Source organism: Hylobates moloch, unplaced genomic scaffold, assembly GCF_009828535.3.
Source record: "Hylobates moloch isolate HMO894 unplaced genomic scaffold, HMol_V3 SCAFFOLD_4, whole genome shotgun sequence".
Lineage (NCBI taxonomy): Eukaryota > Metazoa > Chordata > Mammalia > Primates > Hylobatidae > Hylobates > Hylobates moloch.
The window spans coordinates 21,715,476-21,743,187 of record NW_026652279.1 but is presented as its reverse complement, the minus strand read 5'-3'; the positions used below and the strand labels follow the sequence as shown (position 1 = coordinate 21,743,187).

General features: G+C 41.1%; 1 protein-coding gene across 10 annotated transcripts in view; it reads right to left on the bottom strand.

The window, feature by feature from the left end:
- Window positions 1-27,712, bottom strand: part of ITPR1 (inositol 1,4,5-trisphosphate receptor type 1) — a 363,343-nt gene that overhangs the window by 195,426 nt on the left and 140,205 nt on the right. For all 10 annotated transcript variants that reach the window (XM_058437182.1, XM_058437183.1, XM_058437190.1 and 7 more), the window contains exons 5-11: window positions 24,914-25,029; window positions 13,251-13,337; window positions 10,475-10,633; window positions 8,499-8,597; window positions 7,268-7,351; window positions 7,010-7,156; window positions 484-579 (exon numbers count right to left, since the gene is read on the bottom strand). In XM_058437182.1, the coding sequence (XP_058293165.1) occupies window positions 484-579; window positions 7,010-7,156; window positions 7,268-7,351; window positions 8,499-8,597; window positions 10,475-10,633; window positions 13,251-13,337; window positions 24,914-25,029 (788 nt within the window). The remainder of the gene's footprint in view (window positions 1-483; window positions 580-7,009; window positions 7,157-7,267; window positions 7,352-8,498; window positions 8,598-10,474; window positions 10,634-13,250; window positions 13,338-24,913; window positions 25,030-27,712) is intronic.

Here is a 27,712-nt window from a genome sequence, read left to right as displayed (position 1 = left end):
TTTTGACATTCCTACAAGTAAAAGATAAGCCACTGTCTATTCTACTAATGCTCTGAGTAGTCAAATTTCTTTATAAGATTATCTAATTCCTTATAAGTCTTAGTGCTTCTGGTTCCACATACCATGTTTCTGCTGCAGCCTCAGTCGGTCATGCTAGGTGTGGGGCTGGTAGACAAGACGTGGGGAGGGTCGTATATAAGAGCAAAATGGAAAATAATACTGAAAACCTAGATTGGCATTATCTTCTAACTTACTTTCTCCCCACATCTTGATCAGCATCCCTATCACCTACTAAAATGTGGTAATTATTTTTTTGACTCTTCTAGGGAAATGAGGCTGAAGGAAACAGAAAAACAGGAGGAAAAGCAAGGTGACTGAGTGTATTTCCCTAAGCCTTTTAGTACACGATGGCTACAGAGGAATGAGAAAAGGTGGTGAGGTGCGTCAGCCTTGAAAGAGAAAACCACAGGAGTTTCTACTTACCTCTGCTGCCAAGTAATGCCCCGTAGCCAGGTGCTTGAAACGGAAAAGGCTGTTCCAATACCCAGCTCCACCCCGACACGGGTCATGCTGGACCACCTGCAAGAATGATCAACAGGAGTCAATGAAATGTCAACCTACGCCAGGAAGACATTAAATCGGAGGTATCAAAAGTCATAGTTCAGGAGTGATATTTATAAGCTAGAAAAAAAAAATCAGCATCTTCAACAAACCCACTGCCAGTGTCACATGTAACATCCAAACTCAAAAGTAAACAATGTCTCTCCAAAGAAGGCATCGAGTCTCCTAGTTAACATTCAATGGTTGGAATAAAAACTTCAGTGGTTTTCAGGTTATTTGCCTTAGCCATAATGAAGTAGCAGATTCTGAAATTTATCTACAAAAAGCACAGCCAATAAAAAGGACTTTCATGAAGAACCGTCAAAGCAATCTACGCACGTACTCATGTGCTGGAACATACAAGCAGGCCTGTGCTCTGAAATGTGAAACTCAGAGCCTGGGCCAATGTATCAGAAATGTCACATCAGCTTCTGGCCATGATAGAGTTAACTAGCAGTGGTAGTTGGTACCATAAACAATCAGACGCTGCAGAGAATAGATGAAATTGCCATAGACAACTAGAAAACTGGATAAAATATCCCAAACAACTGTGTTCACATGTTGGACAACTGGTGGTGCACAATGGTGATCTCTGAGAATAGGGATACAAACAAGGCCAGCTTGGCTATTGCTTTGATTTTCTACCCGGGAGTTCTCTCTGGATGGCAGCATGGGGAGGAAGAATCCAAGCTGAGGGCACTAAGCTCATGGAGTTAAGGAGTTAAGGAGACAGATCAAAGTTTAGGGAGACTGAGGCAGCTAGAATTTGTGGGGATGGAGTACTAATGCATACAGAACTACACACAGAAAAAGCTCTGGAAGTCTGCACAGGACGCTCCCTTGAGTTTTTGGCTGAGCATCAGAGTGCATATGCATAAGGCAAGACCCTATGAAGCCAAATGAAGAAAAACAAGGAGTCTGAAAGCTGAACTTTCCCAGAGCTCACATAGGGCTGGGAGGAGTCCTGATTCTGAAAACCCAAAGCAGAGGGATCATGTGGAACACCCTGTGCATTAGTAGACACATCAAAGGGGTCCCATCTTGGAAGGGGAGTTAACCTGGCCCCAAAATTAACTCTACACAACACCTGGCTGAATAAAGCTTGAAAATAAGCCTTCAAAGGAGCAAAGGGATCCACAGGTCACTTTAGTTTATAACAAAAGAAAATTCAGTACTGTTTAAAGGAACAACAGACTCCACATACTCAACAAACTTGTATTACAATGTTCAGTAAATAAAAGACTAGACAAAGAATCAGAAAAATGTGACCCATGAATGCAGGACCTGTCAGACAATATCAAATGACCCAGCACATGTCTGCATGGGTTGGTCAGGGCAGGAGAAACATTTGACTCATAAACATAATGACTCAAAGTTTTCCCATTTTGACACATACCCATAGATTCAAGAAACTCAACGAACTCCAGCAAGGTAAACACACAGACACAACAGACACACACACACACACACACACACACACACACACACAAAGGCATATCTTAAGCAGATTAATGTAAACGAGAAATAAAAAAGAAAAATCTTTACAGCAGCTGAGGTGGGGGGAGGATGCATGGCAGACACTATATACAAGGAACTTTTTTTTAACCCATTGAATAATCACAAACAATGCAAGCCAAAAGACAATGGATCAAAATCTTTAAAGAACGTAAAAAACTATCTACCTAGAATTCTATATCCAACAAAAAGTCCTTCAAAATGAAGGCCACATGGAGAACTGGGACCCTGACACACTACTGGTGAGAATATAAAATGGTGTAGCCACTCACTGTGGAAGGCAGTATGGCAGTTCCTCAAAAGGTCAAAAATAGAATTACTACATGACCCAGAAGTCCGCTCCCAAGAGCCTTCAGAACATACATCCACATAAAAAGTTGTATATGAATGTTCATAGCAGCAGATGACTTATTCACAGGAGCCAAAATGTGGAAACAATCCAAATGCTATTAAATGATAAATGGGTAAATAAAATATGGTACATCCATACAATGGAACATTACTTGGCAATAAAAAGAAATGAAGTACTGATACATGTGGCAATATGAATTCACTTTGAACATGTTATCTGGTATGGTCTAAATGTGTGTGTCCTCTCATTATTCATAGGTTGAAACCTACCCTGTAAGGTTATAGTATTAGGAAATCGTTTACATTATACTTCACCTTTGGGAGGTGATTAGGTCCTGAAGCCAAGTCTTTATGAATAAGAACAGTGCCCTTATAAAACAGATCCCAGAAAGTCCCCTCTCTTTCTGCCATGTGAGGACACAGCAGATGAACCAGGAAGAGTGCCCTCACCAGACACTGAATCTGCCAGTGCCTTTATCTTAGATTTCCAGCCTCCAGAACTGTAAGAAATACATTTCTGATATTTATAAGCAACCCAGTTTATGATATTTTATAATAGCAGCCCGATTTGGACTAAGACATCATCCTAGGTGAAAAAAGTCAGATATGAAGGACCACATATGGTAGGATTCTGTTTATATGAAACATTCAGTACTGGCAAATCTATAGAGATAGGAAGTAGATTAGCTACCAAGGGCAGGAGAACAGGAGGATATTGAAGGGGAAATAGGGAGTGACTGCTAATGAGCACAGTATTTATTTGGGGGTGATTCATAAGCTACAGACATATAATGTAAACCCTGGCTCATTACTACAAATATAAAATACATGGTGTTGTCTTCCCTCTTTTATTTTGAGGGGCACTTGACTTTCCAGAATCCATTTTTAAAAATGAGAGAAAGAAATACTCAATGTCTTCCTATGAAATTCAGGAGAACAAGGTGAAAAATTGTTTATAAAATGGTATCAACTATGCAAAAATATCCTGGTCATAGAAAAACAGCTCAATGGAAGTAGGCACATTAAATTAGTGAAACAACACTTCACTTCTTCCCTTGTTTTCTTGATTTTCTATGTTTACGTAGTTTGCATTATTACTTTAAACTAACTCTGAAAGATGAGAAAGTCTCTATTTTTTTTTGTACCAGTATCCAAATTACACATGAGAAGTGATTCTGAGAGACTGTTCTGAACGTAAAAAACTCTGTGGTGGGGACCATGGGGGCATCAATCTTCAGTGACAAAGTTCCAGACCAAATTCTGGCTCTCAAGCAATTTTGTTTTTTGCAGGTTTTTCTTTTGCAAACAAAAAGTTTTATTTCAGAAACTGAGTTCACTATTTATAAATACACTAAAACATAGTCAATGCAAATTTAGATTAAGCATATATACAGTATTTTAACAAAACAACTTTTCTTTTCTGAGACAGGGTCTTGCTCTGTCACCCAGGCTGGAAAGCAGTGGTGCAATCTTGGCTCACTGCAACCTCCACCTCCCAGGTTCAAGTGATTCTTGTGCCTCAGCCTCCCAAGTAGCTGGGATTATAGATGTGTGCAATCATGCCTGGCTAATTTTTGTATTTTTAGTAGAGATAGGGTTTCGCCATGTTGACCAGGCTGGTCTCGAATTCCTGACCTTCAGTGAACTGCCCACCTCGGCCTCCCAAAGTGCTGGAATTACAGACATGAGTCACCACACCTGGCCAAAACAATTTTTCTAAAAGGTCATAGGCAAATGAGTGATCTGTCTTCCCCAGAGTATTTAATGAGCTAAAAATGAGAAAATGAACCTTTTTTTAGATGTTAAAGCAAAAACTCTGAAGATGTAATTGTTAAAAGAATCTGACAACTGATATTTCATTCTGATGTCTCTCAAGGAGTTTATAATCTAGTAGGATTGACAGGTCCCTGTGTAGACACATACAGTAACTAAAGGGCAAATGCATGTAGAGAGGAAGAAGAAAGGGGAAAATGGATAGAGGGTGGGAATTAACAAAAACTTTATATAGATTCCTTTTTATCATAACTGTGGAGACTTTTCTATACAATGCCCAAGATGAACTTCTTTTTTTTTTTTTTTTTTTGAGATGGAGTTTCACTCTTGTTGCCCAGGCTGGAGTGCAATGGTGCAATCTCAGCTCACCGCAACCTCCGCCTCCTGGATTCAAGTGATTCTTCTGCCTCAGCCTCCCGAGTAGCTGGGATTACAGGCATGTGCCACCATGCTTGGCTAATTTTGTATTTTTTAAGGGTTTCTCCATGTTGGTCAGGCTGGTTTCGAACTCCTGACCTCAGGTGATCCACCCACCTCGGCCTCCCGAAGTGTTGGGATTACAGGCATAAGCCACCATGTCCGGCTGAACTTGATTCTTATAATATCCATGTTAAAATGAGTGGTAAGACAATTTTTTTAAATGGGCAAAATATCTGAACAAACATTTCACCAGAGAAGCTACACAGATGGCAAATAAGCGCATGAGAAAAATGCTCAATGTCGTTAACGAAACCCACAATGAAATTTCACTACACACCTACTAAATCAAACAGGGGATGCAAATCCAACCCACATTGAAATTTCACTATGTACCTACTGGAACGACTAACATTGAAAAGACTGACTATACCAAGTGTTGGTAAGGATATGGAAGAACTAGAACTCTCACACATTACTTGTGGGAATGTAAAATGGTCCAATCACTTCGAAGAACAGTTTAGCAATTTCTTATAAAGTTGAATATATACCATGCCATACCATACCATACCATACCATACCACTCCATACCATACCATACCATGGCTACCATATGATCCAGCCAATCCACTGCTAGGTATTTATTTAATCAAGAGAAATGAAGAAAAGTTACATCCATACAGAAACTTGTGTACAAATATCCCTATAAGCTTTATTTGAAATAGCCAGAAATTGGTAACAACTCAAATGTCCATCAACAGGTGAATAGATTAACAAATTGTGGTGTATCCATATGATGGAGTATTATGCAGTAATATAAAGGAATAAATTAATCTGATACATGCAAGAATATATATTAATCTCAAAATAATTATGCTGAGTAAAAAAAACAACATAAAGACTGTATACTCTATGACTCCATTTATACAAAGTTCAAGAACAGGCAATATTAATTTATGGAGACAGAAGTCTCCGGGAGGAAAAAGGAAACACTGTCTGGAAAGAGAGGCTCAAGGGACCCTCTGGGTGCTGCTATCATTCTATTTCTTGTTCTAGGTGCTGGTTACATGGCTTAATGTATATGTGAAAATTCATTGAGTTGTATACTCTTGACTTGGGCACTTTACTATAAACAGGCTAGACCTCAGTAACAACATGAAACAATTGAAGCTAGAGAGGAGGAAAAGAGAAGGCAAGCAGAGAAAGCAAAATGTATCTATTCAAATTAGAAATTTGAATTAGAATTCTAATTCATGCTGCAATTACACAGAAAGGAAGGCTTGAGGTGAAGAAAGAGCTCCATGTTAGTTGAAGCTCTCATTACCTCTTTCACCAAGCATTCAGATCATTTCCCTCTTTGCCCTGCAATTCTAGACTCTCCTCACAATAAACTACATGCTGTAGGCAGAATCTTCTAGCTTCTTTAAGTTGCACACTGATTATGTTATTCCCTTCCTCAAACAACTTTCCAAATTTCTCCCCTGCCCATAAATTAAATCCCAACTCCCTATAGCCTGGATATATGGCCCTTCAGGCTCTGGTCTCCAAAAACAGTTTCTGTTTAATTTTCCATGCCTATCCCATGCCCTTCACCAAACAAGTTACTGAGTTTTATCCCACGTTGCTTCATGTTTCCACATTCTGCACCATTCTTTTACATGAAGTAACCTACTCCATTCATCTCTTCCTTCTGAAATATAAATCATCCTGTAGGTACCAGATCAGATGCTATCTCCCTCAGGAAGTCTTCCTTAATTCTTCACCCAACCAGACATTCACCCTCTCTCACTGAAACCTCCAGAGCATGTGGAATATGCCTCTTATCACCTTCACCATCCCCTTGTGTGTTCCAGTTATCTGGGTGTATATCTTCTCATTTCTGCCCCATCACCAATGTGGGCATCACCTATGTATCGTGTCAGGTAGACACCTGGTTAAATATTGTTGTGACAGATAAATGAGCAAGGGAAAGAAAACAATAGAAGGGATTAGATGGCTCAGAGAAAGATATTTCTAATTTCATTTTTGAATGTTTCCAAAATACTTATTCTTTCCCTCTGCACAAATATCCAGCACCATGACATGCTATGATGCACTTACTTCACTAAGCCATCCCCAACCCATTTTTGGAATAGGGTGGGTATAAGTACCTGTTTGTGACTTATATATATACACACACATGTATTCTCTGTGTGTGTGTGTGTGTGTGTGTGTGTGTAGGTGTGTGTATATAGGTGTATAGACATATATAGGTATATGTATGTATGTATATTTGTAGAATATATATAGAGACAGCCTATATATAGGCTTATATCCTATAAACCCATGAGCCCTTTCTCCATCCTACCCTTACCTCCACCTCCCACAGGGCTTTTGAACTAGTGGCAGATGTGGCCGACTGCCGGCCCGTGGTTCTCAGGAAGACATGCTGCTTCTTCCTGTGTTCGTCACAGGTGAGAAACTTCTCCTGCTCAGCATGAAACAGCCTCACCACGTCACCCTGAAAGTCAACACAAGAAAGAATAAAGGAAAAAAGAATTTAAAAAGAGAATTAGACTGCTGCCCCCAAGAAGAGCCAAGTAATGCTCAGCCCATAAAGCATCAAACTCACCCCCTTTAATATGTCGTCTTTGTTATCACTCCATTTCATGAAAAGGACTATTTTCCAGCTTGTATTGCAGTTGACAGAATTGACCTGAAAAACAGATTAGAGTTATTTTTTCACGTACCCCTCACAACAACTGTGTCATCCAGCCCCAAAATTTCTCACTGCAGCCTAGGAAGCAAGGCTGTACTTGAGACTAAAAACCCTAAAGATTGACGCCACTAAAATCACAGCACCTGCAAAATCAACTGGCCTGTTGGCAGAGTTTGGCAATAAAAGGTTCATTTGCACCAATCACTATGCACATTCCAACCATGACTAATGGAACCAACCCTCCTGCCTTTCCGGAATGATATTTTCATTTTCCTCCAAGTCTCTTGTTCTGTAGCCAGAAAGGCCTGATGAAAATAAGTACTTATAAAATGGGATGAGCTATAAAGGGAAAAAAAATGAGTCCAGTGTATACACTCGAAAATGTTAATGATCACTGTTAACAACAGCAGCCATTGTTTGTGCACTAAATCTATGCCAGGCACTAGGTTTAGGTGCTAACATGCACAATCTCCTTTAATTCTTGGCAACATCCTAAAAAATAGGTCTGACCACCACCCCCATTTCAGAGTTAAGGAAACTGATATGCAGGGAGACCGGGTAACCAACCTGCCGTCACAGGGCTTGGAATGGCAGACAGGATGTGAATCCACATCTATCCCACTGAAGAGTTTATGTCCTTACCCATCAGACAAATATTTATGTCACAAGGAAGTAACATTCTTGTATCCTATAATTGCTAATTTAGAGGATAAGTAGATGCATTGCCAAAAGCAAGCTATCACTCTTGCAGGGCTGCTGATAATCTGCAGTGTTCCTTTTTGAACAATTAGAAAGAGGCACCCTGTATATGGAGACAAACTAGAAAAAGGTGCACCTATGGCCAGAAAAATATTAGTAAAAGGGGTCATCTCTGGCTTCACCAATGAAAAAACAATCCCTCAGTGATGCGAGGCTTAGCAAACTGAGCACTAGAGTGAGTATCAGCCCACATCTACTACCCACTGCACAGAGTTGTACAACCTTACATGGCAGCCTTGACCCTGGGCCTGTTTCTTCACCTGCAGAATGGGCACCCTGCCCCAAGTCACTGCTGAAGTCACTCTCAGCACACGCATGCACTGGTGCCTGCCAGACCCACTCCTGCAGGATAACCACACCCACACGCAGAACTCAATATCCTTACCTCATTGCAGCCTGGGTTATCTACCAGCTGATGGCTGCTAGCATGCAGGGGCTGACCAGCATTGACGGGGTTCAGAACAACTTTGTCACCTATGACCACCTGGAAAGGAAAGGAGCAATAGAGCTTTGCACAAAACTGATAAGGACTGCGGATTGACCACTGGGCAGTTCTAGAAGACATATGAGTCTGTGTTGAAGAAGGCAAGGCCTATCCCCAGCAAGTATAAAGATGTAGCCACACCACGCCTTCTTTAAAACCTGACCCGGTGCAGAGGGGGTCATGTTTACAAGGCTAAGCTGAATGTTGTTCCTCGAGTGTCACTGATTATACAGAGATGTTTCAAAGCCAGTTAAGAGCAGGAAAAAAAAAAAAAAAAAAACTGTCCAGTTTAAGGTACCTATACAAATAAGTTTTAACTAAATTTAAGAAGAAACAAGATAGAGTCTGAGTACATCTTTATCTTTGACAAAGCCATAACTTTATGTTTCTAAAACAATTACTTTCATATTTTTACTATAACATTCGGAAATACATTTTCTATGATCCAGTCATATATAAAGCCAATTAGACTTATATGCATGTTTGTATAATTATAATACTATATATATATGTAACTAAAACAAAAGTTACCCCCCCCAAAAAAAAATACGTATCATTATGTGGTGTAACGCAGTCTGATCTTTCTGTTCTATCCCACTTTCAAAAAGGATAGTCACAAGCCACTAAATTGATTTCATGGCCCACAAATGGGTCTACACCTATTGTTTGTGAAATACTATTTTAAATTCAAGTCCATCTCATCTTCTCAACTAAGCCATGGCCACACACAGATTCGTTTAAAGGATAGGAAACCAAAGAATGTGCTGAAAATGAAATTCAGAACAAGGCACACTTGTTTTTTATTTTTGGTTAGAAAAGATGGTTTCCTAACATGAAAAACTATCTATTTTCAAGCTTATCACATTTGAGGAGCATATACATTGAATTTTCTCTAACTCCAAATCAATATAAGTTCATTCGATAAATCCAACACTTTTGGTGAAACCTAAGTTTTACTGGGCTTTTCTTTCTGTTCACTGTCAAGGATCAATTATTTACCAACTATGAGGGAATGGTCTGGTACTAGATGTTTCTGGTACGTTCCCTATCATATACACACAAATACACAAACATATTTAAACTTCCCAAAGCTTGTAAATTTAAATGGCACTATTAAAAAGTGCCAAAACCAGTTTTAAAGTTAAGGCTGGTTGAGCATTCTGAGACTATTTCATGCTGTTTGAGGCATATTTTTCAATAAAAAGCAGCTACTTTAGAATCATTAACAATTTCAAAAATACAGCTGATAGCATTTAACCACAGTCACTGTTAAGTATACGCCCACGTAATGGCTAATTTAGCCAACAATTATCAGGACTGCTCTAAGTCCCCCTGAAAAGGTTTCCTGTGGCTTTATATACTAGAGAACCCTCAGGAGTGGGCCCTACTCCAGACCCACTGCATTGCTGAACACGATGGGGAGCCTGCCTGCTTCTCTACACAGGAACAAATGAGGCTGATCCCAAATTCTACTCTCCTTCCCTACTATGGTTATTTCTTTTCCATCCTCTATCCTTTATTAACTTTATTTCCAAAATAGAAAAGATATTTCTATTCCACTAATGGATCTGGAATGACAGGGACCCTCTCCAGGACATTAACACGGGATAGCTGTTTTTGTGGTAAAGTTCCTAAGGCAATGGGCTGTTCATACAATGTTTTCAGACATCCAGGAGGAAAAACACAGGACAGTATTTAGGTCACACTTCTCTCCACAGTTCCCTGTTTCCCAAACACTAGTTTCCATAGCAATTCCCTTCTCTTTATACAGGACAAGCCTCTGGTTCCAACTTTCAACGTCTCCTCCTTGACTCAATATACAGTCATGCTTGGAGGCACGGCACGGAACACTTTCTAGGTGGAGAATCCGCACTTACACTGTCTCCAATGGATCGCAGCTTGTAGAATGGCTGAATATAAAACCAGGACCCTTCATTTCCAGCCTCGTCCAATGTGACTCTCATGGCATTCTTCTCCAACAGAGCAGGAAGCCTCTTATTCACTGTTAGGTATTTATTACTTTTCAAATGCAGGAGCTAAAAACCCACCAAGAGAATAAAGTGAGTGTCAGCAAATCTGAATTTTCTACCATTCCTTCTCTCAATCATACCAACTATGTAGCAAACATTCCTCCCACCACTGAGCTGCTGGTGAAGCTAGGAATCACAAAGTGCCTATGGCTGCAGATGACTAGAAAAGGGAGAAGAGAAAAGGGAGCAGAAAGAGAGGGAAGAATACAAGAAAAACTATCATGTTTTATTTTTCGGCATAGCCTTGGACAAGATGGATGTTGCTCAGGTCAACTGTGCCATCATAACCTGCCATCTGTCAGTGGGATGGGCCTAACCCTGTGTGAACAGGCTAAGGAACTGCAGTGTGGCATGCGCTGACACAAAGGTGGAGCTGAGGAAGGCCACTCTGAGCACAGGCAACAGTTTAAAAAACAACGCAGGGCCAGGTGAAGTGGCTTATGTCTGTAATCCCAGCACTTCGGGAGGCAGAGGCAGAAGGACTGCTTGAGCCCAGGAGTTTGAGACAAGCCTGGGCAACACACGGAGATCTTGTCTCTACAAAATATTTAAAATTAACCAAGTGTGGGGGTACACACCTGGAGTCCCTGCGACTCAGGAGGTTGAGGTGCGGGGATCACCTGAGCCCAGGAGTTGCAGGCTACAGTGAGCCGAAATCACACCACCGTACTCTAGCTTGGGTGACAGAGCAAGACGCCGTCTCTAAAAAAATTAAATAAAATACAATGCAACCCCTTTAGGGGATTGTCATTTCATTTGGAAAAAATGGCTTGAATTTCCAAGTACTTTATACTTGATTTTGGGGTAATAATTACATGAGGAATACGGAAAGACTGAAGACCTAGACGGGATATAACATATCTGATAGTCAGTCTAGACCAGAAAGAGTTGGCCAAGGCTTTCCAACTCAACAGGCTATAAGAGAAAGCGGAAGGGAATATGAAAGACTGCCCAATCCCTTGAGAAATGGTACAACCAGCATGAGACTCCAATGCTAATTGCGATTATCCTCCTTTTCACATGGTAACAGATACAGCTGCTAGAACTGTTACGAGGTCCTCCAAATCCCTGAACAGCACTGTTGGAGGTAGAAGAATAACCTGTCTGATCCATAAGCCCCGATGACCCTTAAAATAAATAAGGAGAAGGCAACATCTTCCCAACCCTTCAACTGTTCCCCTGGTGAGTAGCCTCTGGTCCTGCACACATCTGTCTAGGTGCCAGATTCAGTTTGTTTATAAACGAAAGTCACCTACACGTAGGCCCCAAGATCCAGGGCTGGGGGAAGTAATAATAACTAAGATTAATCATGGCGTATCCATAGCTTATTCTGGGACAGGTACCTCTCAACCATCCTAAAGAACAGATGCCATTACCATTTCCATTTTGCTGGTGAGCAAAGTGACACATGGCAAGATTTCTAGCCCCAAATCTCACAGTGAGTTACAAAACCTAAATCGGAATGCATTTAAAAGTTTATGTCCTTAGCCTCTGCACCTTTCATCTTCATGGCAAGCCATATTCCCCAACATAACCAAATCAGGAAGTCTTGTACTCTGAATTTCAGGGTGCTGGCCTGGCCTAGTAATAAAGCTGACACTGAACTTGGAGCCCACCTGGACACGTGTCCATTCTGAAGAGGATGGAACTTAAGGAGGAGGAAGTGGATGAGTGGGACTGGCAGGATCTAATCTTCAAGCAGATTTTGGAAGCTACTTTCACTATTTCAAAAGGCCCAATGTAAAGAACCCATTTAACCCCAAAAGGTTGCTTTTACCAATCTTTTACTAGTGTTCCCATCTTCCTGATTAGCCCTGCTCTATACCTAATAGCAAGAGAAAGGGGAAGGACTCCTGTGTAATTACTAATGTTTACATAGTAGGCAAAAACTTTCAAAAAGGAAAATAATGAAGGAAGATCACCAAATGGGTCTACGTGCTCAATAGTTGGTAACTACTACTCTTTGTGCCTGGACAAATCAAGAAAGCCACAAGTGGCCCTGGGCTTCCTGCAAGACTGGCATGGACCCAGAGAGATCTTCTGAGCAAAACCTGTATTAGCTTTTCCTGGATTGTGTCTTATCTCCATGCCAAATTTAAAGGCACAAAGGATAAGCAACCCATGAGAGTAGACATGAAAACAATCAAATATTTTTGATAAGTATAAAATGTATCAAAATGATAAATATTTTTTATTTAAAAAGTCCCAAAGGTACAGAATTGCTCTTATTTTACCTCTGGGGAGCAGCTCTTTTTGGCCAGTAGATAAAGTTATAGGCAAGCTAATTTTCACCAAGTAGGAAGAATTTTCAAGCATTACAAGTTAAACAGAACTGCAACAGCCAGGGTCCTTTTCAAGTAGGAAGCTTCCCATGTGAAGTGTCTGGAGTGAAATGATCAGCCACAGACAGAGAGAAGTAGATGCTCACACTGAGAGATGACCAGCAGAATAGCCCAAAGAGTCTATCACATCTAACAAGAAACACTAGACTTTTTGCAATAAACCGGCTGCCTCCATGCAGTCCTACTGTAAAGGTGTCCAAACCCTGTCTTAGGTGTTTGCTTCCTCAGCTGTGTTCTTCGTAACGCTTCAGCTTCAGAAGGGAAGAGCCGCCTTGACCTACCTGGATCACATTGCCATACTGGATTACGGTCCCCAGCAATTTCCTGTTTTCTGTCTCATTCTGCTTCTTTTCCAAGTCTGCAGCGTGCTGTGAATTGAGAAGAAAGATTGATCACAAAGAGGAAACAATGTGTTCTATCCCACTGCAGTTATGCAGAACAAATGTCGCCAGTTAATACAAGAACCACAGAAATAAGCAAATCCCTGAGTACACACCCTGAGGCTTCATGAAATGAGCCAAGGGGTTCAAACAGCCCATCCACTCTGCCTTTGCTTTGCTGGCCTTTTTGGCTTCTTTAAAATGCTTTTTTTTCCCTTTCTTTAAGGAATTCATGGGTATTTGCTTAGGGTGAGAGTACGTCAAAAGCTGAAATATCTTCAAAGAAAATACGGTCGGGGAGGGAGGGAATTTGCATAGGCCCTTTATAATCTGCGAAAGTCCTCTTTAAGGCTTTGGAGTAAAAGAAGATTGAATTTAAATGCTGGATTTGGGTGGTTTGTGGTTTTGTGAACTTGAATGTGTTATTTAATATCAGTGAGCCTCGGTCTACTCCTTTGTAGAATAAGGATTAAATGGTACCTGCACCTCACAGGAACTCCATTGCACAGTACCTGATACACTGTAGCACACATGGAGTTATTAGCTATTCTTGTTAGACATTAATCATAATGTAATCAATTTTTATAAACATTCCCTAAAAAGAACATTGTTATCCCACTTTTAAAGAAGAAATTGACTCAAAGTGATTAAAAAATTTGGTCACCCTTGCATAGCTAGTTGGATGGTGGGTAGGAAAGCGATTTGTTATACCCTTTCTCCACTTCTGTATACATTTGAAACTTTGCTTAATAATGTTTTTTAAACCACACATTTATTAAGTGGCAGAGATAGTGTTCAAATCCACATTTGGATTAACTGTATAGTCACAAATGAGGCTGGGAGAGGTTACCATTCCAAATGTGACATGCTAGGGGGGAACATGGTAAAGCTGAATAGAAGGTTCTAGAATAGTCTGGCAGGGCCACCTTCCCAAATTCATTCACCTGTGCAACTCTGAAAGCACTGTTACCACAATACAATAATGGTGAAGGGCAACAGGCTTCATCCTAGGCAGTCAGCAAAGTGTTATCCCAACCCATCTCCCAAACATAGACTGGTGAAAGGGAAGTAAAATAACTGAGAAGAAATTCAGTATTGAATCTGATGGATGGTAAAACCCTGATGATAAGAGTGTTCTTCAGAAGGGTTTTGAAGGCACTCTTCCTAGAGTGTCTCCTTTCCTTGGGGCAAGATGCTACCAGGTGCCAGTGGGTCCTCTTTCCCAGGTAATGTGTCTTCATTTTCACAGTGTCTTCTAGATGTGGTCTTGGGTCGCCTACCTACCGGCTTCATCATCTTGTCCTCTTTACTGAATCCCACCAAGCCTCACTCAGTATTCTCATCACAAAATGGGGACAATGCAAGCCTTTTAGGGCCATCGTAGAGATCAGAGAAAATGTATGCCAGACACTTAATTGCCATTTGATCATAAATTTTAACCATTATTATTACACACTAGTTTCTAAAACTAAGAAATGTTCTGATGATAAACATTTCAAAAGGTGACCTAAGTTGGCTGGGTCAAGAACCTTTCTGTTTCCTTCAAATTCAGCATCTGTTCCATTTCCACCTGGAACACAGGTATTTTTAGGAAAGCTCATCTTTTGAGAAAAATGAACTGCTGGAAGCAATTCTAAGCCAAAATGAAACCATATTACAGGAGGGGAATGATCCACACAGGTTAGCGGGGATCAGTGCAAGTTGACCCCATCTGCATCAGCTCTTTAAAACAACAGCCCATTCAAAACTTCCCTCTCTCTCTTTTGGAATTAGTTACCAGTCTGCTATTCCCAGTGACACAAGGATAAAATCCACTGGGTGCAAGACACATTCAGAAATAATACCAGTGCTTACAACGTGGCAATCTTTGGCATGCAAGTTGCCCTCAGCACAGTCCTCCTGAACCTTTTCTTTCCTCTGCATAAATACTCTCCCTAGCAGCCTCCCACCTCTTGTTCTCCCTAATTTCACACCTGAGCTTACGCTCCCTTCGTAGATTTCTACAGTACCCACAGGTTCTGCAGGTAGTTTTCCAAACAAAACACTGGACTGCATCCATTTGGAATGAAGGCTTATTCTTTGTGGAGAGCCGTTTGTTCTTTCTGCTTAAGAGTTCTCAGTAACACTGACTGCAAACTCAAGAGGGGGAAAATATCAAAGAGAAGAAACCCAATGGATTCAGTAAAATAAAATATAACATTTTCCAACATGCAAACATGGTTTTTCTCTGTTCAAAGCCCACGCTGAAAGGATTCACCTTTACAGAGTTCTTAAGTAGCACTTCTTAGACTCAAAAGGATCAAACAGCTCACCTTTAAAAGAAAAAATGCTCATGAACATTCCCCTTACTCTCAAGAATGTCCAATGGCTTCAGTTTAAGAAATGCTAATACTATGTTTCTACCTATGCTTAGAATAAGTACAGTATAACAACAGCAACACAATGGTTACTGGTTTATCTAGAAAGAAATGTCAAATTAGCCATCAAGAAGGCATATATTCCACATTAAAGACTAATTAAACACCAGCAGCTCTAAAGAGCATGGGCATTTGTCAAAAGACATATAAAAGGCAAGAGAAGAACAGAAAATTAAAACAAAATTGGAGAATAAATATCTAAAGACTTCTCTTAAAATAAAGATACTCTTGGCCGGGAGTGGTGGCTCACACCTGTAATCCCAGCACTCTGGGAGGCCGAGGCAGGCGGATCACCTGAGGTCAGGAGTTTGAGACAAGTCTGGGAAACATGGTGAAACGCTGTCTCTACTAAAAATACAAAAATTAGCTGGGCACAGTGGCAGGTGCCTGTAGTCCCAGCTACTCGGGAGGCTGAGGCAAGAGAATCACTGGAACCCGGGAGGCAGATGTTGCAGTGAGCTGAGATCGTGCCACTGCACTCTAGCCTGAGTGACAGAGAGAGACTCCATCTCAAAAACAGATAAACAAGACACTCTCAAATACCACATCTAAAACTTTGTCCAAACTCTCTTAAACTAAGAGTTAATACTATTTTAATTCTGTTATAAAGTTTAATGATGACTGAGCCTTCACATCACCGCTGAATAAGCATTAAATATATTAAGCTTATGGACCATTTTAAGAATTCACTTTTCCTATAAGTTCTCATTAAGGAGAAAACTCCCCATTTCCTTTTCTTTCTAAATGCACAAATATCAAATTTAATTTATTTCAGTTCACATGTTAGTTTTTATATAAATCCCCTCACAAAACCAAGTCTGGGCTAGGTGCGGTGGCTCATGCCAGTAATCCCTGCACTTTGAGAGGCTGACGTGGGCAGATCACGTGAGGTCGGGAGTTTGAGACCAGCCTGACCAACATGGAGAAACCCCATCTCTACTAAAAATACAAAATTAGCTGGGTGTGGTGGCGCATGCCTCTAATCCCAGCTACTCGGGAGGCTGAGGCAGGAGAATCACTTGAACCCAGGAGGTGGAGATTGCAGTGAGCTGAGATCATGCCATTGCACTCCAGCCTCAAAAACAAACAAACGAACAAACAAACCAAAAAAAACCAAACAAACCCAAGTCTGGTATTTAGACAAAACTATCCATGATTCTTTTCAGGTTCAACAGGAGGCAAGGCCATAAGGTGGATGAAAAGGTAACCAGGTACAAACATTACAGGCCACTGATCAAGGCTGTTTCCACCCTCAGAAAGAATGAGATCTGGTTGGTTAAATCCCTCAAGTACATTCCAATAATGGGCCCTCACTGTGAGATACTGAGTTAGCAGATACTGAGTTAGCAGATACTGAGTTAGCACCTTTCAGCTGGGCACGGTGGCTCACACCTGTAATCCCAGCACTTTGGGAGGCCGAGGCGGGCGGATCACGAGGTCAGGAGATCCAGAGCATCCTGGCTAACACAGTGAAACCCCATCTCTACTAAAAAAAAAATACAAAAAATTAGCCGGGCGTGGTGGCGGGCGCCTGTAGTCCCAGCTACTCGGGAGGCTGAGGCAGGAGAATGGCATGAACCTGGGAGGTGGAGCTTGCAGTGAGCCGAGATCGTGCCACTGCACTCCAGCCTGGGCGACAAAGCAAGACTTCGTCCCCCCACCCCCCCCCCCAAAAAAAGAAAGATACTGACTTAGCACCTTTACTGAGTTAGCACCTTTCTAAAGGATACTCAGGCAATACTGACCAAAAAACTTTTCACTCGACATAACATTGACTTACCAATTCCACTTCTAGGAGTTTCTCCTAAGAGGACAACCTGGCATACGCACAAGGCCATACAACTTTTTTTCAAAATGGCAAAGGTTATCAGGATCCTGAATATCACTCCCTACCTAACCTCTGCCCATAGAGGCTGGTTATCTAAAATTATAGTACTGCCAGACAAGGAAGTAACCGTGTAGCCATTAAAAATGAGGATAGAGGCCAGGTATGGTGGCTCACGTCTGTAATCCTAACACTTTGGAAGGCTGAGGCAGGCAGATCACCTGAAGTCAGGGATTCAAGACCAGCCTGGCCGACGTGGCCAAACCCTGTCTCTACTAAAAATACCCCCCAAAATTAGCCAGGTGTGGTGGTGCATGCCTGTAATCCCAGCTACTCAGGAAGCTGAGGCAGGAGAATTACTTGAACCCAGGAGATGGAGGTTGCAGTGAGCCAAGATCACACCACTGTACTCCAGCCTGGGCAACAAGAAAGGGAAGTGAATAACATACTCCTGTTGATAGCTTAAAATGTGGAGACACAAGAACAGAATCAAAACATCAAAATAAAACCCAAGGTTATCTTTGAGGAACACAATTTAGGAATCACATCAATTAATATTTTTTTGCTTCTCCTACTCATGTATTTTGGAATTCTCCTCCTAAAATACATGTGTGTAATTTCTTCGAAAACATCTTCATCATGTCTCTGTGTCAAGCAGTCTGAATTTTTTAAAGTCTCTGTGTCAAGTACTCTGAATTTTTTAAAGTCATGCCGTGGCTCATGTCTGTAATCCTGGCACTTTGGGAGGCCGAGGCAGGTGGATTGCTTCAGCTCAGGAGTTCAAGACCAGCCTGGGCAATGTGGCAAAACCCCGACTCTTCAAAAAATACAAAAACTAGCCAGGCATGGTGGTGTGTGTCTGTAGTCCCAGCTACTGGGCAGGGAGGTGGGAGGATCACTTAAGCCCAGGAGGTTGAGGCTGCAGTGAGCCATGAACATGTCACTGCACACCAGCATGGGTGATAGAGTGGTGAGACTGTCTCAAAAAAAAAACAAAAAAGGCATCTTAAATGTGTTACCTTTTCATTACTTTAAAATCCTGATAATTTAAATATCTATTACTCTTTTCCCTTGAATAATGGCTTGCGGGCTGTTTTTAATTTCTAAGGGGGAAAAAAAACCACTCTGTGATACGGTTTCTACCACTATTATTCACCATGTTCCCTAAGCAACATCAAGGTCTGCCCCATCATAGCCATCTGTTATTTTATTTCAGAGACAGAGAAACTATTATTGAATGACAATAGAAAGGTGACAAACAGTGAGGAAAGATCATTTTGTTAAAGTCAACAAGCTCTGAATCATGTAATGTGATATTGAAGCAAGGCTTCTAAAAACAAGCAATGTAGTACCCAGACAATAAGGACCTATCACTCTGGCTCTTCCTAGCTGGTCAAAGCTGTGACTTAAGTAATCATTTCTCAGAACAAAACAATGTAGGTGCTTGTTTCAAGGTAACAGCTATGCTGCTGTCAGAAAACAGTAGTAATGGCCTTCAGAAGAAATTATGTGATTTGTGGATGGGAAGAACCTCATTTTGTCAAGAGACCCTTAGGAAATCATGACCAAGAGAGTCAAAATCCAGTTATTCCTGCAGAAGGAAAAAGCATAGACAGTAACCAGCCACTAGATGTCACTCTCCTTCAAAGTGCTGTTTATGTTGCTTATCCTAGTCAAAAGGAAGTCAAGTGGTCTAGACAACTAATTCCTTAAATGGCATTAATTTAAAATAATCTGACCTCTGATTGGGGTGCTGCAGAGTAGTTGACAAAAATAAAAATGAAAACCCACTGGAGACTGGCCATCAGTCACAAAGGCAAAGTGGCTGTCCAAAATACAACATCGTATTGGCTGGTGGGAATGTAAATTGAAAGAAACATGTAGATAACTTTAAGACACTAGGGGGAAAAGTTCCAGCCAAGCAGGAAAGTAGGAACTGCAGAAAGTGAAGCACAAAGTCAACATTCAAGACCTGAGGCCAGGCGCAGTGGCTCATGCCTGTAATCTCAGCACTTTGGGACGCCAAGGCAGGTTGATCATGAGTTCAGGAGATCGAGACCAACCTGGCCAAAATGGTGAAACCTCGTCTCTACTAAAATACAAAAAATAGCCGGGCGTGGTGATGCACCCCTGAAGTCCCAGCTACTCAGGAGGCTAAGGCAGGGAAATAGGGAAATCGCTTGAACCCGGGAGGTGGAGGTTGCAGTGAGCTGAGATTGTGCCACTACACTCCAGACTGGCAACAGAGCAAGACCTCATCTCAAAAAAAAAAAAAAAAAAAAAAAAGACCTGAAAGTCAAATTAGTAATCTTAAATCACGGAAAAGAACTGGCTTCCTTTTTTATTTTTTAAAAGCATAAACAGCATTAGAGAGATCACTGTTTTCTCTTTTTTCTTTTTAATAAGGAGTTGACAATTTTTGATCACCTTATGATTGAACTTTTTTCAACCATGCTGTTTTCTTCACCGTTCATTCATAGGAGGGAGGGTCAAAAGGACTTGCTGATGAAACATAACATATAGAGCACAGGTTGCAAACGGGGCTGAAGAACCACATCCAGCCTGAGCCATTTCTTTTGGTGTTGAGCGTATATTTCAAGCCTTAATTGAATTAGTTCCCAACATCTTTTTAAAAGTGAGATATTACACACAAAAGCATGGATTTTTATCTTCTCTTAAAAAGCGGAAGACGTGGCAGCAGCTCTCAGCCCACATTCCCAAGCAGTGACAGTAGGGAAGTAGAGCTGCCCCTCCAGACCCACCCACGGGACTCTCCACTTGGCAACACTACCCACCAAGCCCACTTTATTCCTGTTGGTTTCCTGTATGGCCAAGAGGAATCTGAATTTACAACCCCTGTGGTAAAAAGCATAGGGGAGGAAAGGGTTGGAGATGTATTAATAAGATCTCACTGAACAAAATGATCTTTATACCAGAAAAGCAAAGTCAGAACAACTAAAGACACATAGACCTTCCAGAAAGAAAGCCCCCTATGGGTGTATGCACTAAATACATACACATGCAGGATTGACCAACCTTTCTCACCTATTCAACTCGATTCCCATGTTCCCAGCACAGACTTTGGGGAGATTATGGATTGCTGCAATGACTGGAAGAGGGTGCCACTGATGTTCAGTGGACAGGAGCTAGGGATGCTGGGTACAGTGAACGCATGTTACAATCCTATGCAAGGATGAACCATCATTTATCCCATACAATTCTATGTCTAGCTGGACATTCACATAAGTTAAAAAGCTATCTGTCAGCTGGGAGCAGTAGTCCATGCCTATAATCCTAGCATTCTGAGAGGCTAAGGCAGGAGGATCGTTTGAGCTCAGATGGTCAAGGCTGCAGTGAGCCATGATGGCATCATTGCACTCCAGCCTGGGACTATCTGTAATTACCCGAAGCTAGCACCCCACTCCATTTCACATATCAACAGAAATCACAGCTTTCCATGGTTTTATTAATACTATTAATAAATTTTCCAAAAGTGCAAGTACTACTTAAGAAAGGAGTGTACTTTGCATTATTCATAACATGATCAAGAACTGCTGATTATTCTGGAAAAAGATATGATCATAATCCCAAAAGGCACAACAATCCTGAATGCCATAATCCCAAATGATAAAATCCCCAAAGGTCAAAAAAGACCAAAATCCCCAAAATATAGTTCCGGAAAAAATAATTTTAAAATTCTTTAAAAGAGATTGATATTTTTAAAAGGGGATTTAAGAAACATGTAAAAACACAACAGAACACTTTACAGGCCATTTTATACAATAAAATGGGGAAGAGTAACATACATATTTTTGCAAGCATAAACACTCAGGTATACTAACAATGGTCACAGAGATTATGCACAAATTAACCATAAAGAAATAAGTCAAAAACGGAAATGTAAAATCGTGTATCACTATGGTTGGTGATTGTGTGCACCAAGCTCATACTGCAGTCATCTGAAATACCATGACCAGCAACCTGAGTCTTTTCACGAGATCGATCAAAACCACAGAGAGTCACCACTGGATATGCAGTCGCCCAAAGAGCTGAGAGCTCAAGTAATTTTATCTTTCACAAACACAAACATCTCTTCATTCATTGAGGAAGAACATCTCTTCGTTTGCAGGGGAAGTTCCCATGTTTTTACGTATTCACAATGTCAATGTTGTGACAATGCACTTTCATGAAGTTAAACTTGCAAAAGAATGCATAAAATGAATCAGAACTCTCCAATATTAGTCTCCACACAATTTAAATCTCCAATATTGAAAATGATGCGAAGATGAAATACATAGCATAGTGAATTGCAAAAAATAATGCTGACAGGGCCACGCGCGGTGGCTCACCCCTATAATCCCAGCACTTTGGGAGGCCGAGGCAGTGGATCACTTGAGGTCAGGAGTTCGAGACCAGCCTGGCCAACATGGTGAAATGCTGTCTTTACTAAAACTACAAAAAAATTAGCCGGGTGTGGTGGTGCATGCCTGTAATTCCATCTACTCAGGAGGCTGAGGCAGAAAAATCACTTGAGCCCGGGAGGCAGAGGTTGCAGTAAGCCGAGATGGCACCACTGCACTCCACCCTGGGCAACAGAGTGAGACTCTGCCTTAAAAATAATAATAATAATAATGCTGACAATTTAAAATAGTAAAAAAAAAAACTTTAAAAATCAGATGTAAGAAAAAGTGTATTGCAGGAATAGATCATGGGCATTTAAACAGAGACAGTTCATAAGAGCTCGCCTAACATGCAGCTATCCTATGACTGTGATTTTCAGGATTTTACACTTTAGGGATTTAGACTTTTGGAATTGAATTTTTAGGGATTTCAACATTTGGGGTTATGGCACTTGAGATTATGTCTTTTGTGATTGTGATTGAAGCCCTTTTAGAAAACCACATCACAGATAACATGCTTTTCACATTGCCAATACCATATACCTGCACCAGTCACAGTCTACAGCTGCCTCACTCATGGGGTTTATACAAAGAGGTGCAAGCACTTAACTTCCTCATGTCTTCTAGAGTAGTCAACCTTGAGCATTGACTTAAGAAGAATACTCAATTTACTATATAATTTATTACTTTCCTTTTATTTCTCCTTTATAATTTTTTAAAATTGGTATTATGAATTTTATTCCATGTTCATAAAGCCATATAATATTTGCTCTAAAGAAGGTACAATGGTTTTGTTGGGATTGAGGATGTCTGATATAATCTTCATTATTAAAATAATGATGCAATTCCAGAAGTCTTCAAAGCAATCACTAGCCTCCAAGTCTTTGAGTCCATTGTTTCTTCTTCTACCCTCTAAATCCCATGGGTGCCTCCAAATGAGGCTTACCCGGCACTTCCTTCTTCCTCCAGGAAGCCCTCCCTGACCACTGTATCACACCCTCTTATCCAGCAAAGACAGATTTGGCACCCTTCCTATGTGCTCCCACAGCTTTGTGTGGTTTGTCCTGTAATATACTACTTATCACTGCCTCTTTATTCTTTGATATTCAGCTCCCACAGGGTTAAGACTGTCATACGTCTATCTCTAGCGCCTAGCACACTGCTCATTCATTATTCAATAATTACTTCTGAGCACCTACTATGTGCCAGACACTATTACAGAAGCTGGGATACAGCAGCGAGCAAGAGAGATAATGCCACAACCTGGTAGAGCTGTCATTCTAATAAGCGACAGGTGATAATTAACGAAGCTACTAAATATAATTGCAGACCCTGATCAGGGCTCAGTAAGACATAAACAGGGTGCTATCATGGAGAAAAACAAGCAAGACATCTCTTAGATAAAGCGGGAGGGGAAGACCTTGCTGGGATGACACTTTGGCTGAGACACAAAGGCTCAAAGGTCCTAGCTCAAGAAGAGCCAGGAAAACAATGTTCTCAACAGGACAAACTGAGGGTGCAAAGGTCATGTGACAGTTGAGACTCTGAGGTGTTCAAAAAATAAAATAAAATATAAAATAAAATAAAATAAAATAAAATAAAGCTCATATGGCCAGAATGTAGTTAAGAAGCCTATGTGGGGACAGCAGGGTCCAGGCATGGACCATCTTGTAGATGATGAAAGAAAGTCTGGATTTCACGTTAGGTTCAATGGAAGTGAGCTTACGTGTCTCATGCTTACGTGTCCTCATGCTGGACTGTAAGCTCCCTGAAGTGAGGAGCCTGGGCTTTTCATCATATCCCGTCTGAAACAACACACACTGAATGTAGGAATCCCTTCACGTGACCCTCACCTTACCAAATGCAGCTGGCTGTGACTCAGCCATATGCAAGTCAAAAATGGAACAAGGTGACAGGCAGAACCTCTTGAGCTGCTCGGGGCTCACAGATGCTCTAGGTCTTCAGCTGTCATCACTGAGCCCCAGGAAAGATCACTGTGTATTGTGTGAACTATTTGATTGAGTGCCTGGTAAGTGCCTAACCTTGTTGTAGACACAAAGGCCACTGCAACAAGCAACACTGACACAGACCTGGGCCCTCATGAAGCTTACATGCCAGAGGAGGGGGACAGCTAGTAACCAAAATACATTAGAAAGATGATGTTACATGACGGGGAGAAAAGGAAGTAGGCCAGGGAACAGGAAATGGGGTACAATTTCGATATTAGTACACTGGCTATACGTCATGTCTCCTTCTAAACATCTCAGAGAACTTCCTGATTAGCCTCGGAATGCAGGGCACTAAAAGAACTATGTCATTATTTTACAGAAGGTGAAACAGGATCAGAGAGGCTCAAAAACTTGCTATGGTCACACAGCACATCAGCAGTGGAATGAGCACATCTTTAATATGCCAGATAACACGATAGATACAATGCTAACAGCCAAAACTTATCAAGCATTTATTATGTGCCAGGCACTGTTCATGTGGCTTTTATGTCTCATTTTCTGTAATCCTCACAATGACCTCCTGAGGTGAGTACCGCCATTCCCATTTTACAGATAACATAACAGAAGTGGAAAATAGCACATAACGTGCCCAAGGGCACCGGTTACTGAGTGGTGGAGGCAGGATTCCATTCTAGGCAGTTTGCTTCCAGTGCCTGTGCTCATAAGCACTTCTCCATCCAAAGCTACCCATGCAAACAGAGTGGCTGCGAAAAGAACTCTCCAGACATCTCAAGATGACTAGGATCTATCCCTCTCTAGGGTCAGATCCCTTCTACCCCTTCATGAAAAAAAAAATAGAAAGCCAGCAGCTAGAATTGGAGGGTTGCATAAGCAGTCTCCCAACATTGCACCCAGATACCACCAACGCAGCCACTCACTACTGCCCCATCGACAGCCCCATCGCAATACATACGTGCAGTTTGTTGAGTAGCACTGCATCGGTTGTGCTGTTGGCCCCAGGCTTAGCGGCTTTCCAGAACTGCTTTTGGGCAGAGTAGCGGTTCATGGGACATAGCTTAAAGAGGCAGTCTAGAAGTGAAGCAAACAAACAGAAATTGCTATTGAGGGTGTATAGACACTCAGCCTAAGGAAAAAAAGGCTTTCCGCTTAAAAAAATCACATAAAATTACATCATACGTAGATATAAAATGAGAGTACGAAGCTCTTTGACAAATCTCTTTTTAAATTTAATTGCCACCACCACTGAGGAAACCAAGGCTTACAGAAAGTGAGTCAATTGTTCTACAGAACTAGTTGGTAGCAGAGCTGTACAAATTCAGTGTTTTGTTTTTTGTTGTTGTTTGTTTTGCTTTTTTGTTTTTAAGACAGAGTCTCCCTTTGTCACCCAGACTGGGGTGCAGTGGCATGACCTCGGCTCACTTCAACCTCCGCCTCCTGGGTTCCAGCGATTCTCCTGCTTCAGCCTCCTGAGTAGCTGGGACTACAGGCACATGCCACCAAGCCTGGCTAATTTTTTATATTTTGGTAGAGACGGGTTTTGCCATGTTGTTAATGTTACCCCATAGTTATCTCCTTTCCTTTACAATGAACAAATAGATACAAGGACAAATAGTCCTTGCTGTATACAACAATGAATAAAAGTATTTTTTATACAAATCCAACTCTCTTCAGTACTATTCAATTTAGAAAAAATATTACAGGCCCGGCATGGTGGCTCATGCCTGTAATCCTAGCACTTTTTGGCAGGCTGAGGCAGGTGGATCACTTGAGGTCAGGAGTTTGAGACCAGCCTGGTCAACATGGTGAAACCCCGTCTCTACTAAAAAATACAAAAAATTAGCCAGGTATGGTAGTATGCGCTTGTAATCCCAGCTACTCTGGTGGCTGAGGCACAAGAATCGCTTGAAACTGGGAAACAGAGGTTGCAGTGAGCCAAGATCACACCACCGCACTCCAGCCTGGGTGGCAGAACAAGATTCTGTCTCAAAAATAAATAAATAAATAAGATGCTTATTTGGAGGGCTCTCCTAGGGCAGTGGTCTCTTGAGTATTGTTGTGTGCAAGATGACCTTCTGGGGCACAGAAAGAAAATACATAAACTGGCATTTCGATAGTCTGTGCCCTTGTCCCCTCACTGTCAGTGCACTGTGATGTGCTTCCATTTAGTATGCCTTGGCTTATACAACTTTATACATTGTCTTATGTGGTATAACCAACATTCACAAAATGGACAAGTGGCTTCAAAAGATATCTGCAGAAAAATCAAAACATCAAAGATAATAGTAATGCAACCCAGCAAACCAAAAAAGGCAGAACCGACCCTTCCCTTAGAGCTCCTGTAAAGTAAAAAGAATGATGATCTAATCAGATCTGGAAAAAGCCATCCAGACATTAAAAATCATCAATAAAGCCACTTAAAATATTGTTCTTAATGATGAACATTACCCTAAAGCATCTGTGTGTTTTAAGGTATTAATGATAATATGAAACCATCATAAATAACAGGATACATTATTGTTTAATCTTAATCTGAGTTATTACCTTCTACTTTCCATTTGTTTTATAATGCCTACAATGTGTTACTACAATAGCGCATGTTTGTAACTTTTAAAAATACACACACACACACACACACACACAGACAGACACACACAGAAAGTTTACGGTATAGCCATCAATTTTTTCTTTTTTTTTTTAAGAGATGGGGACTTGCTGTGTTGCCCAGGCTGGAGTGCAATGGCTATTCACAGACAATCATAGCACACTACAGCCTGGAACTCCTGGGCTGAAGCCATCCTCCTGCCTCAGCTTCTCAAGTAGCTAAGATTTGGGCTTCACCAGATTTTTCTGACAGGGATATGTCATCAACAAACCAATAACTGCTCTAGGAAACCAATATTTAAAATTGACACTTCCCATGAAAAGTTTACATTTTAACATACTGAGTTTTCAAATAGTAAATATCTGAAGAGTAAAATAACGAACTTGGGCCAGGTGCGGTGGCTCACGCCTGTAATCCCAGCACTTTGGGAGGCCAAGGCGGGTGGATCACGAGGTCAGGAGATTGAGACCATCCTGGCTAACATGGTGAAACCCCACCTCTACTAAAAAATACAAAAAATTAGCCGGGTATGGTGGCACGTGCCTGTAGTCCCAGCTACTCGGGAGGCTGAGGCAGGAAAATGGCATGAACCCGGGAGGCAGAGCTTGCAGTGAGCCAAGATCACGCCACTGCACTCCAGCCTGGGTGACAGAGCGAGACTCCGTCTCAAAAAATAAAAATAAAAACTTAACGAACTTGAAGTGGATACTGATATTCAGAAAAATGACACCCTGAAAGTAGGTCTGGACAAGCATTTAAGGAAGTTACTAACTGTACACTTATTCTTACCTATTCATTAAAACCGATTCCCTTAAAGTACCTTGAACAGGTAAATACCTAGCTATTGTCCTAGTCAAATAAATATCTCAAAGTAAGAAAAATGGATTTGCTGTCAAGTACATAAACACTAGGTCTTTCCTCTAATTTAGATCACTCTTTCTTCTAGTCATGATCCATAATTAACTGTTACTATGTACTGCACACACAAATACCTGAGATGGTTCAGAAAAAAAAAAAAAAGATCATTTAATTGTAGAAGGAATAGGTACTTTTCCAGTTTCTGTAATCTCCTTCATCACTAAATATTTCTACCTAGTCACAGGCAGTTATAAGGTAAATATGGGACTGTGATAGCTATCTTTATCAAGA